General features: G+C 41.7%; 1 protein-coding gene and 1 pseudogene across 1 annotated transcript in view; both read left to right on the forward strand.

Moving 5' to 3' along the window:
• DTWD2 (DTW domain containing 2) overlaps nucleotides 1-14,648 on the forward strand; it is a 119,066-nt gene that overhangs the window by 54,752 nt on the left and 49,666 nt on the right. The window contains exon 3 of the mRNA XM_042453812.1: nucleotides 6,315-6,409. Coding sequence (XP_042309746.1) covers nucleotides 6,315-6,409 — 95 coding nt within the window. The remainder of the gene's footprint in view (nucleotides 1-6,314; nucleotides 6,410-14,648) is intronic.
• On the forward strand, nucleotides 7,498-8,021 carry LOC121923407 (annotated as a pseudogene).

The following is a 14,648-nucleotide window of genomic DNA, read 5'->3' on the forward strand; positions in this document are numbered from 1 at the left end:
TGTGTGGCGTCACAATGCATGCCCAACCACACGGGGGGGTGTCACAGCACTCTGTTGGTACAGTGTTCAAATGATGCCAAAGGAGCATTGAAAGCCACTGCCACCATGGCTAAGGTGTCCCTTTCTGCAGTGTGAAAAGGAGGCACTTTTGCAGCTTCTTTTTGTGCTGCGGAAGGCCAGGAAAGGGGCAGCTGCAGGCTGTTCCAGTGGGGAGGTCTGTTGAACCCCTATGTGACAATTAAGTCCCAAGTTTCTTACACAAATATGAACATGCATGCTCACAATCTTCCCCCTGTGCAAATGTATTTTTCCAGTTTTGGCCCCTAGTTGTCCATTTATTCCTACTAGCCCAAGTGTTCTTTCCTTCTTGCAAGTAGTAAACTGCTTTTAAAATAACTTTGGTAGTACTGGTATGCATATTAATCATGTAGTTCTTTCCAAAAATGTTAAGGCAATTTTGTTTCATTACCATCATCTAATAGTTTATATCAAAGTGTTTTGATTAGTTCATATATAATAAAACATTACATTTGAACTCAAGTTCCTTGATGTGTAAGTCATTTGAGGACAAGTTTAAATGGAGGCTATGTACCAGTGTCTCATTGTAATATTGGAAAACTAGAAGCTTAGCAACTAATTCCCTTCTTTACCATTTTGTATCCTGGATGGAGTTCTGTTATACCCTTTGGAATCTAAACAATCCCTTCCTGGCATCTAAAACTGAAAGATATTTCTGGTTTGGATTACTTGCTTACTGATGTAATTAGTCTTATAAATAAGATGAAAACTCTTGAGATGACAGGACAGACCATCTCTGCCCAATTCTGTGAGAGCTCCAGTACTGGAGCCTTTGAGATACTCAAATCCTTGTTAGCATCAGTCCAACAGGACAAAATGAGGAAGGAACATTGGATTTATTTGTCCTTCCTTTTCTAAGCAACAGGAGGGAAACTCTGAGGGCACACACTGCCATTGCCCCAGCACGAGTTCGCCAGAGGTTGTTACTGTAAGCCAGGGGAAGTGGCACTTTGTGATAATAAGTGTTTTGGGTTGCAATTTGGGCCCTCAGTCTCTAAAATGTTCGCCATCACGGAAGCCATTACAAAAAGTCTGAGGAATGTGGTGTGGCTGCCATGCAGAAGATATTTAATATGACTCACTGCAGCTGATGTTTCCAGTCACAAGCCATTTGGCATAGATTCTTCACAATGCAATATAGTGTTTTCTCTGTGACACTTGACACTCTGTTTAAGACATGTGCAGTAGGGTGGGAAAAATATTCCTTGTACACATGTAGAGATGTTGCACATGATGTTCATCATATAAAATCACCCCTATGTACGCCAGTTCTAAATGGCTATACATATTTGGATGCAGTGCCCTGAAAGCAACTGTCAGATCATTTCAATTTAAAAGGCATGGAAAAGGTAGTCAAATTCACATACTACTACTGGTATCTTCATGGTTGTAAACAGGGAGAAAAGCCTAAAAGATTTTTCATCTAAAGATAGTGGCTGAAAATCAGCTCCTGCAATTTCACATAGAAGCAAGAAAAAAAAATGAAATGAGAATTTCTCAATTAAAATAATAATTGTGTTATACTGGAACAAAGACATCTACCCTATTTTTTTCAGCAGACCACACAATAAATTAGAAACAGCACAGGAAACAAGCTTCGACTCATTATGTAGAAAACTAAATATAAGCATTTCAACCGGTTATGAACGGATTTGAAAAATCCACAGCTAATCCGATGCACTTTTGGTCTTGTAACTGCTTCCTGAATACCATTATTGACTACAAGAAAAACACGTGAAGGTCCTTTTATGAGCAAGCACACTGAAGTTACTTATTTTTCTTTTCCAGCTGTCCATTGGGTCTTTCTACTCCAACCGCAGGTTCTCCATGGAAGAGACAAGATCTATTGAAATCTTCTCGGTCTTTTGTCATAAAATCTTTTTAACTGAGATTTCCAGGCTTGAGCTTTACTACCACTTACATGCAAAGCATGTGCCCAGCACTATGCATCTTCTACCTGTGAAGGGAACAATAGAGGGACTTTAAGGTTTATGTTTATGTATAAGCTTTGATCCCTGTGTTTCATTGCTCAAGGGAAAAGGATAACAAGGAAGCATTCGGGAGCCTCCACTGAGGATGGGTTAAAATTTCAGAGAGCTTTCCTGGGAACTGAATTTTTGAGCAGTCTTTAGCCTTAAAAGTTCTTAAGTCTTCTATTCCAACAGAAAAATGAACTGTGATGAAAATGAACTTTGCCCTAAATCATATTCTGGAGAAATTAATGGGGTTTCATGAAAGGAAGAAATGCTGCAGATTTATAGCGTGTACAATTTGGCTGTTTAGGTAGCAATTTCATCTTTCCCAATCACTCACTATATCATTAGTTAATAACCAATAGGGTTGTTTAATTTTTGATAGATTATCTGCATGTGCTTATCTAGATGGTGCACAAATCACAAAGAGAATAGAATTCTCATATATTTGTCATTACCCACTTTTGTCTTACCAGACAAGCAGAGTTAGGCTCATTTTCTCTTTCAGAGGTATCAGTGGCATCTCATGGCCCACAGCAGAGACTGACTGCTGACCCCAGACCCCCTTCCCAGTTACAAAGAAAGTTCTATGAACTTGCTTCCCTGACTTTTGAGCTCTGCGTTAGAAATAAAAGCCGATTGGTGCACCGGATTTGAATGGATTGGGGGGACTTTGGCTCCCAGGATCTAAAGACCTCCCCCTGCCTGAGCATGCCTTCAATCATGGGGAAAGGTATGCCACTCATGGAGCTAGCTAACTTGCTTGTGTACAGACCGCCTTTTGGAGGACTTGGAGAGGCGATACGAGCAGCCAAGAACTCGTTCTATGGTGCTCGTATTGCGTCCGCGGAGTCGCGTTCAGCCGAGTTGTTCAGGGTAGTCAGGGAGCTAACTCAGCTCCCTCCTGCCCTGAACCAGATCCTTGAACCTTCTAAGGCCTGCTGTGACCAATTTAACAACTTTTGCGGATTAAAACCTCTCGGATAAGCGAGGGTCTTACGCCGGCATTAGCCAGAACCTAGGATAGAGGTGTCCAGAGCCTCCGTGGACTCTGTTAAACTGGATCAGTTTGAGTTGGTGGTACCGATGATGTAGACAAGATCCTTGGAAGTGTTCGGAAGACAACCTGTTCTCTCGATCCCTGTCCCTCATGGCTAGCGGCTCAGGGGGGACCGGTAGTACCTCGTTGTTTACCGGATTATAATACCTCTTGAGGGATGGGCAATTTCCATCCAGCTTAAAATTGGCCATTGTAAAACCGCTGATAAAAAAGCCCTCCTCTGACCCTCTGATGCACAACAATTACCGGCCAATATCGCTATTGCCATTTTTGGGAAGGTGATCGAGAGGGCGGTTGCAATCCAACTTCAATCGATCTTGGATGATACGGATTATCTGGACCCATTTCAAAATGGCTTTCGGGCGGGTTACGGGTTGAGCGGCCATGGTCGCCTTGGTCGATGATCTCCGTCTGGGCATCGACAGGGGAAGCGTGTCCTGTTGGTGCTCTTGGACATCTCAGCGGTTTTCGATACCATAGACCATGGTATCCTTCTGGAGCGCCTGGAAGAGGTGGGGATTGGGGGCACTGCGCTTCCTACCTCTCTGGGAGGTTCCAGATGGTGCAGCTGGGAGACGTGTGCTCCGATAAGAGGCCCTCACGTCTGGGGTCCCTCAAGGAGCCATTCTGTCTCCCATGCTTTTTAACATTTACATGAAACCGTTGGGAGAGATCATCCGGAGACACATGGGGCGCGGGGTTATCAGTACGCTGATGACACCCAAATAGTCTTCTCTATGTCTCCGACTGATGCAATGACCGGGGATTGCATCTCTCCTCTCGTGGCTTGTCTGGAGTCGGTAATGGGCTGGATGAGGAAAAATCGACTCAGTCTGAATCCAGAGAAACGGAGGTGCTCGTGATAGGTTCCCCTGGCCCAGGGCGGTGGTTCCACCTGTCCTAAACGGGATCACGCTTCCTGTGAAGTACTCTATACGCAGTCTGGGGGTGCTCCTTGACTCGTCGCTCCACCTTACATCTCGGTGGATGCGACAGTCAGGAGCACCTGCTATCAGCTTCGGCTGATTCGCCAGCTGCCGTCCCTACCTGGACCAGGGAGACCTTGAAAACGGTAGTACATGCCCTGATAACCCTCAGATTGGACTTCTGCAATGCGCTCTACATGGGGCACCCTTGTACCAAACCCGGAAGCTACAATTAGTGCGAATATGGCAGCAGGCTGGTTACTGGCATACCCAGGGCCAGCCATATAACACTGTGCTTAAAAGCCTGCACTGGTTGCCTATACGCTTCCGGGTGCAATACAAGGTGTGGTTTTACCTATAAAGCCCTAATGGCTTGGGCCCAGAATACCTTAAGGACCGCCTCTCTCCATACAATCTGCCCCGCACACTCAGAACATCTGGGCAGCAGCTATTGAGGGTCCCGGGGACAAGGTTAACCTCCACTTCAAGGAGGACCTTTTCCATCTCGGCCCCAACCCTCTGGAATTCGCTGCCCATAGAGCTTCGCTCGGCCACCTCCCTGGCCCAGTTCAAGAAGGAGCTAAAAACCTTCTTGTTTTCATTAGCATTCCCGGACGCTGGTCCCGGTTAGCTTCCCCCTCTCTGGCAGCAGTGGCAGGCTGGCCAGAAATTGGTTCTAATGTAATTTTAATGAAAATTGTGATTATTATTTACTGTGTGGTATTTGTATTATTTGTATTTGTACTTGTACTATGTTGTGCACCGCCCTGATCATAGGAAGGGCGGTATAAAAATAATTTTTTTATTATTTATTATTATTACAAGTCCCATTCTTAGTGGGTCTGACACTTGTGCTGGTATTAATGCAGATTCAGGCTTCACCTCTGGCTTAAAATGTGAAAAACTAGACTAGTCCTTTCTTGCAGTAGATGATTGGCAGAAAAGTCCCAACCATTCACACTGTTATACAGCTATTTTCTATTCCCAAATAGAGGATGGGGATGCTCTAACCTGAGTTCCTGCACTGACCAGGAGATTGGACTTGGTGATTTTTGGGTCCCTTCCAACTTTTACAATTCTATGATTTCAAATTATTTGTGATTTTGCATATATTTATTTAATATTAAAATTAGCATTTTATTTTTCTATGGTAATGAAAACAGTTCCTGTTCTGATAGCTTTCACCTGCTTGTTTGGTACATTTACAAGTTTTCTGCCTAACAGTAAGTTGAACAGAACTGTTAGGGGATAGGTATGTCATTGTTTTGTCAAGATTCCTTGATCAATATCCAGTTTGTGCTTTTCTTCATTAACCCCAGTTCTATTTTAAACATTAGCATGAATGGTGTGTATTTCCCTGTTAAATTTCTTTACAGCAAGCAGGAGTGGGAAATGTGCAGCTGATGGGCTGTCACTGCTTCCAGTCTCCGGATTCCCTGCCCCAAAATCTTGTGTTAATTGGCCTTTTTTTGGGTGACCATTGAGGTTTGCTGCCATATCTCATTGGCAAAATCAGTGACTACTGCTGTCCTCAAACTAAAATCACCTTCTTACACCCACTGCCCTTGTCATCCATTCCCCTTCCTTCCCCTCCACAGCTGTCTCATTCTGACTCTGCCATCCTCCATTCTTCCTTCCCTTCTTCAGAAGATAAAGGAAAGGAGATGAAAGGGAAAAACTCACTGCCATCATGCCTGGCTCCTTACATAGTTGGCTCCTTTCTGCCTATAGGGCTGATTTAAGAATATCACCTGTGCTTTAGCCTTGAAGACCCATAGGAAGATAGTAGCTTCCTCTTTAGAAAGCTTTTAAAAAACAAACAAAACCCCATTTCTCTCTCCCTCCCCCCCTTCTTCATCATCTGAACAAGGGAAGGAGGTTGCAGCTGTGGTGGGATGAAGAGCAATGGTGGCACCAGAGGAGGATGGAGGCAGCAGTGGTGGATTGGCCCATGAAGGGTTGAAATGGCACATTCATCCCCAGAGTGGGCCACTCCTGCTTTAGGAGGACCTACTCAGGATTCTAGGATCACTAATTATTTAGTGGAACATAGTTACTAAATTAGATGGAACAATATTACAATGTATATGCAATGTAGAATGTCATACATTCCTTTCCATTCTTGGCAACTGTATTTGGACTATACTGTTTATTTAGTTTTTTTTACTTGGAAATGTTTATGTGTTTTCTTTTTGGTAATAAGAACGTGAGGTTGAAAAAAAGATTGCTGTGACATAGAAAGTTGTTTTTTGTTTTTATATTCAATATTAACTGAAGGAAAGTAGAGTACTACGGACAGTTCCTCTTCTGACTGCTTGTCTACCCGAAGACAAATGTAAAGTCTTAATTGGTCGACGCTTTAGTGAAGACAGGTAAGGAGTGTTTATAATTTAATTTACCTATGTGTTTTAACCCCTAAGAGTAATCTAGAATGCTTCATGTTATTGGTTCAGTGCTATATAAAGATCATCTGCATAATAAAGATGACATCCAAAAATGTCCCCAAACAGGTAAATAAAAATAGAGTGTTGAAGATAATCCCAAATAAATGACAGATCTCATTATTTCTTTCCTCAGTTCTGTAAACTACAGTCCTCCCTCCGTTCTCACAGTCTTTGGACTCACGTCCCTCACTTATGCACAAGTGACGAACAGAGGGAGAATGAATGGGGTTTGAATAAATGTGAAACCCCATTTTTGTGAGGAGGTCCAGAAGAGATCCCCTGCAAAAAAAGAGGGGTGACTGTCCAGGATTGTCATATTCTAGTCCCCAAATCTGGAAAAGAAATTATATATATTACGTAAATAGATTGCTAATTACAGAAATCACATGAGGGACCAGTGCCTCTTTACTAATCTAAAGCAGGAGATAAAATAAAATAAATTTCCCATTCAAAATCTTTCCTTTCACTGTTGCTTTATAAGTAGGAAGTAGAAGGTGGGTTTTGCATTGATTCAACACATGTTATGGAGGGATTGACAATGTAGGAGCTGTGAGTCATGTGCTCCTGCGCACAAAGTATTTTGTGTGCCTCTTCGGAAATACAGTAAACTTTGATACCTTTTTACCAGCCTGTTCCCTCATAGCGCTCCCTTGCATTTAGCAGGAAATGCAGATATTCAGCAAGTATAGCTTCCCAGTAATAAGGATTCCATAAATTTTGTTATCCTGCTTCAGATATCAAAATCTGTGTTTGTTAACTTTGCTACAGCAATCGAGGGGGGGGGAGTTCCAAACACAGGTGGTCAGCACAGAAACCAGAAGCATATCAAAGGCCCATATAGGGTAGATAGGCAAACGAGATTCTTCAAGCAACAAAAACAGTTATAAAGACCTATTTTGGAGCAGGAAAAGTTCCCAGACCAAGAAAGTTGTGGCACAGAATGTGCACACAATTCAACCAGGAAAGAGTTTCAAAAACCTTTATATTAACAAGTATAGAAATTTCTGCTTTTCGGCCGTCGCTGCCTCCACATGGACATGCCTCTTGCAAAGGACCTCTTCCATCCCTCTCCTGATGAGGAGAAGCAAAAGCACAAGAAGAAACATCTGGTCCAGAATCCCAACTCTTATTTCATGGATGTGAAGTGTCCAGCTACAAAATCACAACTATGTTCAGTTATGCTCAGACAGTGGTTTTGTGTGTTGGCTGCTCAACTGTGCTATGCCAGCCCACTGGTGGAAAAGCATGGTTGACAGAAGGATGTTCCTTCAGGCGAAAGCCGCATTAAATGAAGCAGATGGATCTTCAGGATGGATGGGGCTACGTGCACAGTTGTTGGCATAGTTGTTGAAGATCTCAAGCAGTGGATGAATTCCAGCATCTAAAAGCAAGCTGCAGCTGTGTGACTCTTGAGGTCTTCAGCTTCTCCTATGACATAGGATTAAACTGTGGCTATTAGTGTCCTTGTAGCCTCACCCATTTGACTCAATAAATTTTGGATATAAAGAAAAAAAAAAACAAGTATAGAAATTTCTCCATGAAACCATTAAGTGTGTGTGTGTGTGTGTGTGTGAGAGAGAGAGAGAGAGAGAGAGAGAGAGAGAGAGAGAGAGAGAGAGAGAGGAGGAGGAGGAGGAGGAAGAAGAAGAAGATAAAACCCAAAACCTGGTAAGTAAAGTGAAAGCTGCACTCAATACAATTGGAAGAAATAAATCACCAGGAACAGATGACATTCTAATTGAACTGCTACAATCCACAAAGACAGGATCAATTTTAGTTCTAACTAAAATCTGCCAAAAAGTATGGAAAACAGAACAGTGGCTCACAGATTGGAAATGATTGACATACATTCCCCTTCATGGGGAAAAAAGAGACACAAAAGACTGCAGTAATTACAGGACCATTGCATTGATCTCTCATGCAAGCAGAGTTATGCTCAAAATTCTGCAGCATTCTACTGCTGCTAGGATGATGTATGCTTCATTGTGGAAAAACAACGAAATTGCAAATGGAGAGTTGTGACTTTTAAAGATGTATGATTACATGGAGATTGATAAGTTATCTTACTTAATTAAGAAAAAGACAATGGACGATTTTTATAAAACCTGGGAACCTTTAATGGTATACCTAAAGAAAGAAAATGGAATTTATACAGGAATAATACTTAATTGAAAGATTAGGAACTTGGGGGCTGTACAGATGGGTGGCATCCAGCTGCCCCTTTAGTGGCCGGATCAGTGCCACAGCAATTGCATGCCACGATACTGATCTGGCCTCCATAAAGCACAAAAAGGAGCCAGAAAAACTGGCTCCTTTTTGCGCCTTCTAAAGGGCGTCATAATTGTGGTGCTGTGGCTTTCTGATGCTCTTTCAGCACTGCAACATCTAGATGCAGTGCCGGGGTCACATCATGATGTGATCGGGCTGAGTCACGGCATCCAGCGTGCAGACGCTGCACTGTGACTCCGCCTACAGGCCGGCACAAAGTGCCGGTCTATATAGCCCCTTAGAAAATGACAAGAACCATACTGTATGTTATTTGTGAATTCTGTATCTAAAAGTATGAGGAGGATGATATAGTAGTGACTTAAATACTCAGAGAAGTATAGTAATATTGACACAATTACAAAGTAAGTTTTATAGGGGTTGCGTATAGAAGTGAAGAAAAAAATTAAAGAAAGGAAGCAAAATATATGTTGGAGGATGAGTAAATATGGATATCAAATATAAATGTTATTTATTCTTGATTATACGTTATCTAAAATTTTTCTTTTTGTTTTTAAAAAAATACCCGATGTATAATCTTTTAATATTTGTAAAATGAATAAAAAAAATCTGCAGCAGAGACTCCTACTATATATGGAGTAAGAAATTCCAGTGGTGCAAGCTAGATTCAGGGGAGGAAGAGGCACTAGGGATCACATAGCAAACATACATTGGATGATGGAGTGCACCAAGGAATTCCAGAAGAAAATATGTCTGTGCTTTATAGATTACCGTAAACTGCATATATGATGAATATCTAAGGGATGCTCTTAAAGAAATGGGACTGCCACTACATTTGATTGTCCTGATGCAAAACCTGTACTCAGGACAAGAGGCTACTGTTAGAACAAAATTTGGAGAAACAGAATAGTTCTCAATTGGTGAAGGGGTCAGGAAACGCTGTACAGTGCACCTGTGTTTTACGTGGGCGCGCCATATGTGGCTTTCAGCATATGTTGAAAGCCACACCGGAAGAGCCTCTTGCTCACCCTGGAAGAACTAATGGCGCGCGCGTGTCACCGTGCACTGCGGGCACAAGCTCCATTACTTCTAATGGAGCTCCAGCATACGCTGATTTCCCCTTACGCGGAGGGATCTGAAATGGATCCCCGCCTAAGAGGAGGGCCCACTGTATTCTATCACCCTACTTGTTCATCTTGTATGCAGAAAACATCACACACATAGCAGATTTAGAGTCAGAGGAAGAAGGAATGCAGATCAGAGGAAAAGAAATATCAACAGTCGCATTCAGATTATATCATACTACTAGCAGAAAACAGCAAAGGCTTGGAGGAATTACTAAAGAAGGTCAAAGTGGAAAGTGTTAAGGTAGGCTTAATGATGAACATTAAGAAAACAAAAATAATGACCATGGAAAATTTACATAAATTCAATCTAAATGATGAAGAAATTAAAATAGTTAACGAGTTCCCATTCCTTAGGATCAATCATTGATCAGAACAGGGATTGCAACCAGGAAATCAAAAGAAAACTAGGACTAGGAAAGGCAGCTATGAAAAAAACTAGGTAAGATTCTATAGTGCAAAGAATAAAATTGAATACCAAAGTTAGGATTGTCCGAACTATTGTATTCCATCGCCATGTAAGGAAGTGAGAGCTGAAGACTGAAGAAAGGAGAATCAACTCATATGAGATGTAGTGCTGGAGAAGAGTGCTGAGCATACCGTGGATGGCCAAAAAGACAAACAGATGGGTTCTAGAGCAGATCAACCTTGAACTCTCACTGGAAGCAAGGATGACTAATTTGTCATACATCAGACACATCATGAGAAGGCATGACTCAGTAGAAAAGACAATGCCAGGAAAGGTGGGCAAGAGAGCCTGAGCAGAACAGTAGAGGACAAGGGGTCTTGGAGATGTCTCATCCATGGGGTCGCCATGAGTCAAGGTCAACTCAACACAACAACAACATATGCTTTCAAGTTGCCTGTTGACCTATGGCGAATCCATGCATTTCATAGAGTTTTCTTAGGCAACAGAACTCAGAGGTAGTTTTGCCAGAGTCTAAAATTGTGTAGTCTAGTCATACCTGTGTTCAGCCATATCTCTATATCTCAAAAATGGGAACAGTTGTACAGACCTGATTCAGCATGCTTTAAGGATAATTGAACTGATTTACTAGAAATGCTTTATGTGCTCAAACCCATCTTTAAAATTCAAAATATTATTCAGAGCCAGCCTATCCATTAGGTAGAATAAGGCAGCTCCCTCAAGTGCCAAGAATGATTGAAAATTCCATTCTCCCTCCTGGAGGACTTTCATTCCCTCACTTTTCAACACAACACTTTTCTCCCTTGTGCTGTGTTACTTTCTCCTGTTCTCATTTCCCTCTTGCCTCACCTCAGATTCACATGCATGTAGTAGTATCAGAGGCCATACACTGCATGTAGTAGTATCAGAGACCATACACTGGACCACATGAGTGAAACAACGCTCTTGAACTCACACCCTGCTTCTGGACTTCCTATAAGTGTCTGGTTGGGTTTGGTGAGAAGAAAGTGCTGGACTAGATAGAACATTGATCAAATCTAAGTGGCCTGGTTTTGTTTTTCACTTTATTGTCTGGAAGTTCAAGTGTATTCTCGCTACAATAATTTTGTTGCTATTTCTGCAAGGTTCTCAACTAGGCTAGTAACCTATACTTTCTGAATCATGGCCAGCATGGAGACATTTCACCTCCCACCTCCTTTCCTGGCTTGCTAGTTCTTGGCTCTGCTCACAAAGCCTTCACACTACCTCCCTCCCCCCACCCCCCTTATTTGCTGATGTATCTTCAGTGAACTTCCAGCTCACTTTATCCCCATAGTCACATTCCCTAGTGAGTCACTTTTGAGAGAATTGCCACCTGGGGCATTCTGCCGCTTTGAGTCATAACCACTGAATCCTTAAGGCCTGCATCTCTGTGTGGGTGTATGGGAGATAATAAATATGATGCCATAAGGAAAAAAAGTTCAGATGTTTTTAGAAGTACAGAGAAATGAAATAAAATACACTTCACCCTAAGGAACAGTAAAGCAGCATAAAATGCACGTAGAGATCAGATTTCAGCCTTCATAACCTGTCTGCTATTGCTCAGTGTAATCTCCTGGCAGAAATCTGTTCAAAGAAATATTATTAAATTCATAACACAGACAAACGATAGTAGTTTATCTATTTACCATCATGCCTAATTTAAAATATATCATAAATAAATAAAGCTATATCCTGTAGCATATTATGGTTTATTTAATAATCACTGTGTATTTTTGACCAAGTGGTTGTTCTATTATTCATCATATAAATTTTAACAAAGCAATAAAAGGCCTTATTCTCGGATTTATTCTGTTTTAAGATTTATAATATGGTTTTTTTGCAAGCCATTCTTTAATCATAAATACTATTTCAGTTGAACAGTGGAAGATCCTAATGTTCATTCTAAAGCAAACATTAACAGCAAACAAGGAAGAAAATCCATTTTGCCAGCCATAAATTAATCTTGGTGGAGCCTTTTAGACTAGTTTTGCAGTTGCTTTAACACTTCTTTGTACTGGCTTAATTCCTTGAAATTTATTTCTTGATACTATCACAGTTCTATCATTTGAAAACAAACAAACAAACAAATCAGTAACTACAGTCTCAGGCTACTTTTCTTTTTTCCTCCTTTGTTGCCTTTTTAAAACATCTTTAAATTAACATAATGTTTTAATAAATTATAAATCAAACAGCAATGGATGCTTATGCAAATACTTCTGGATACAGAGTCTTTATATTCATAATTGTTAGAAATTCTGGTCTGAATCCAATGTCACACTAGCAGCCATCTGCTAGCACATCAGGGCTTTCTCCCCCTCCCTTGCAGTCTCTCCTGCAGACCTCCATGCTCCCCCAAAATTTGCTCCTGACATTTCCTAGTACTCTGGAGTAGGTTCTGAGGGCAGCCTGGAACTATAGGGGGAAAGGCAGGTTCCACATATGGCAGCCATTACATCAAAGGAACAACATCATTGAATCATGGCCTACAAGGGAGTACATGGAAAATGGAATTTTTTGGTAATTCATTACTGATAAGCCAGTCTGAGAAATTAACTCTTGATTACCATACTACGGATGTGATTTAATGGTATGAGTATTGAACTACATAACTGGGAAACTGTTCGGTCATGAAAACCCACTGTGTGACCTTGGGCAAGTCAAATGCTCGCAACTTCAGAGGAAGGTAAGAGCAACTCCGTCCCAAACAAATTCTGCCAAGAAAACCCTGTGATAAATTTGCCTTAGAGTCTCCGTAAGACAGGAATTACTTGAAGGCACACAGCAACAATCATACTATTACAGGTAAGTGATCAGCTAAAAATACCAACCTGCATTTGAAAGCATTGGCACCTCACTGCTGCTTCAGTTATGTATAGAAGGTTCATTGTAACATTTATTAATTATCATATGCATCATTTACACTGGGACATTTCCAATCATGCTATATTTCCAGAAATATACAGCTGTACACTGCAGATATATGTCAGAGAAATGGTCGAATTTACAGCTGTCCTCACAAAGCAGTCATGGACATTACCCTTTTGAGGGAGCAGTGTATCTAGCATCCATGTCAATGAAACCATGTAAGATTTAAGAAAACAATGGAGACTTATCTCAAGAGCCTATCAAGGCACAGAATAACAACAGCATTTTTGCCTCTTCATTCCTGTGTGGGGAAGAGGCTGTGCAGGAAAATGTTGGTCTACCACAAGTGATTTCCTCTCTGCTCAGTTACAATAGTAATGGCTTCTGTGCAGAAATGCTGATATCCATACAAAGCAAATGTCTGACTCATACACAGCTATAAAATGGACAGAGAAGCATCACCCTATATCGCAGACCCATGGGCCACTACATGTACTTACATGCCTCCAGCTTCCCCCTAAATGCACCACTAGATCCATAGTCTACAGCCAAGCCCTCTGATACAATCGCATATGCTCAGACTCACAAGACAGGGACGCCAAATTCAAGGAATTACAACAAGCATTCCTCAAACTACAGTAGCCACAACATGAAATGAAAAAAACAAATAAACAAGACAAGACGTGTACCCAGAACTGATCTATTACAGAACAAAATGAAGAGGGAAAATGACAGAACTCCACTAGTGGTCACATACAGCTCCCAACTGAGACCACTCAGGTGCATCATCAATGAACTACTGTTCTAGTGTCACATTTTCAAGGACCCTTGGTGTCAGACCTTTACTCACAGACAGCCTCCAAACCACAAACAGGTATTCACCTACAGGACGACACACGACACAGATGGTGATACAGGTACTAAACTTTGCCACACACAAAGATGCCAACTCTGCCCACACATTTATCCAGGAAATGTCACCACAACACCCAATGGTATCACCCACAATACTAGGGGGGCCTTCACATGCTGCTCATTCTCCAGTGTGATCTATGCTATACTGTGCCAGCAATGCCCTTCAGCACTTTACATTGGGCAAACAGGCCAGTCCCTGCACCAGATGATAAATAGACATAAATCAGACATTGGGAATGGGAATACACAAAAACCGGTGGCAGAGCATTTCAATCTCCCTGCACATTCCATCTCAAACTCAGAACAGCGGTCATTGTACAAAAGTACTACGGGGCAACTGTACAAAGGTAGATTGGAAAGAAAAACAACAGAACTGGAATTCATCCACAAACAGTCCCTCATCAATGGATTGAACAAAGACAATGGTTTCCTGACACACTACATGCACTTCAACACTGTCTGACTCCATCCTCATGGGGGTGCCCTGCATTCATCAGTTCCCCTCACCACAGGCAAGTCCCATTGCAAAACTGGATCTGCCACTTCATTTTCATGCACAAGGACCAGTTTCCTATGTCTTTGTGCACTA

This window comes from Sceloporus undulatus, chromosome 2 (assembly GCF_019175285.1).
Source record: "Sceloporus undulatus isolate JIND9_A2432 ecotype Alabama chromosome 2, SceUnd_v1.1, whole genome shotgun sequence".
NCBI classification, from domain to species: Eukaryota; Metazoa; Chordata; class Lepidosauria; order Squamata; family Phrynosomatidae; genus Sceloporus; species Sceloporus undulatus.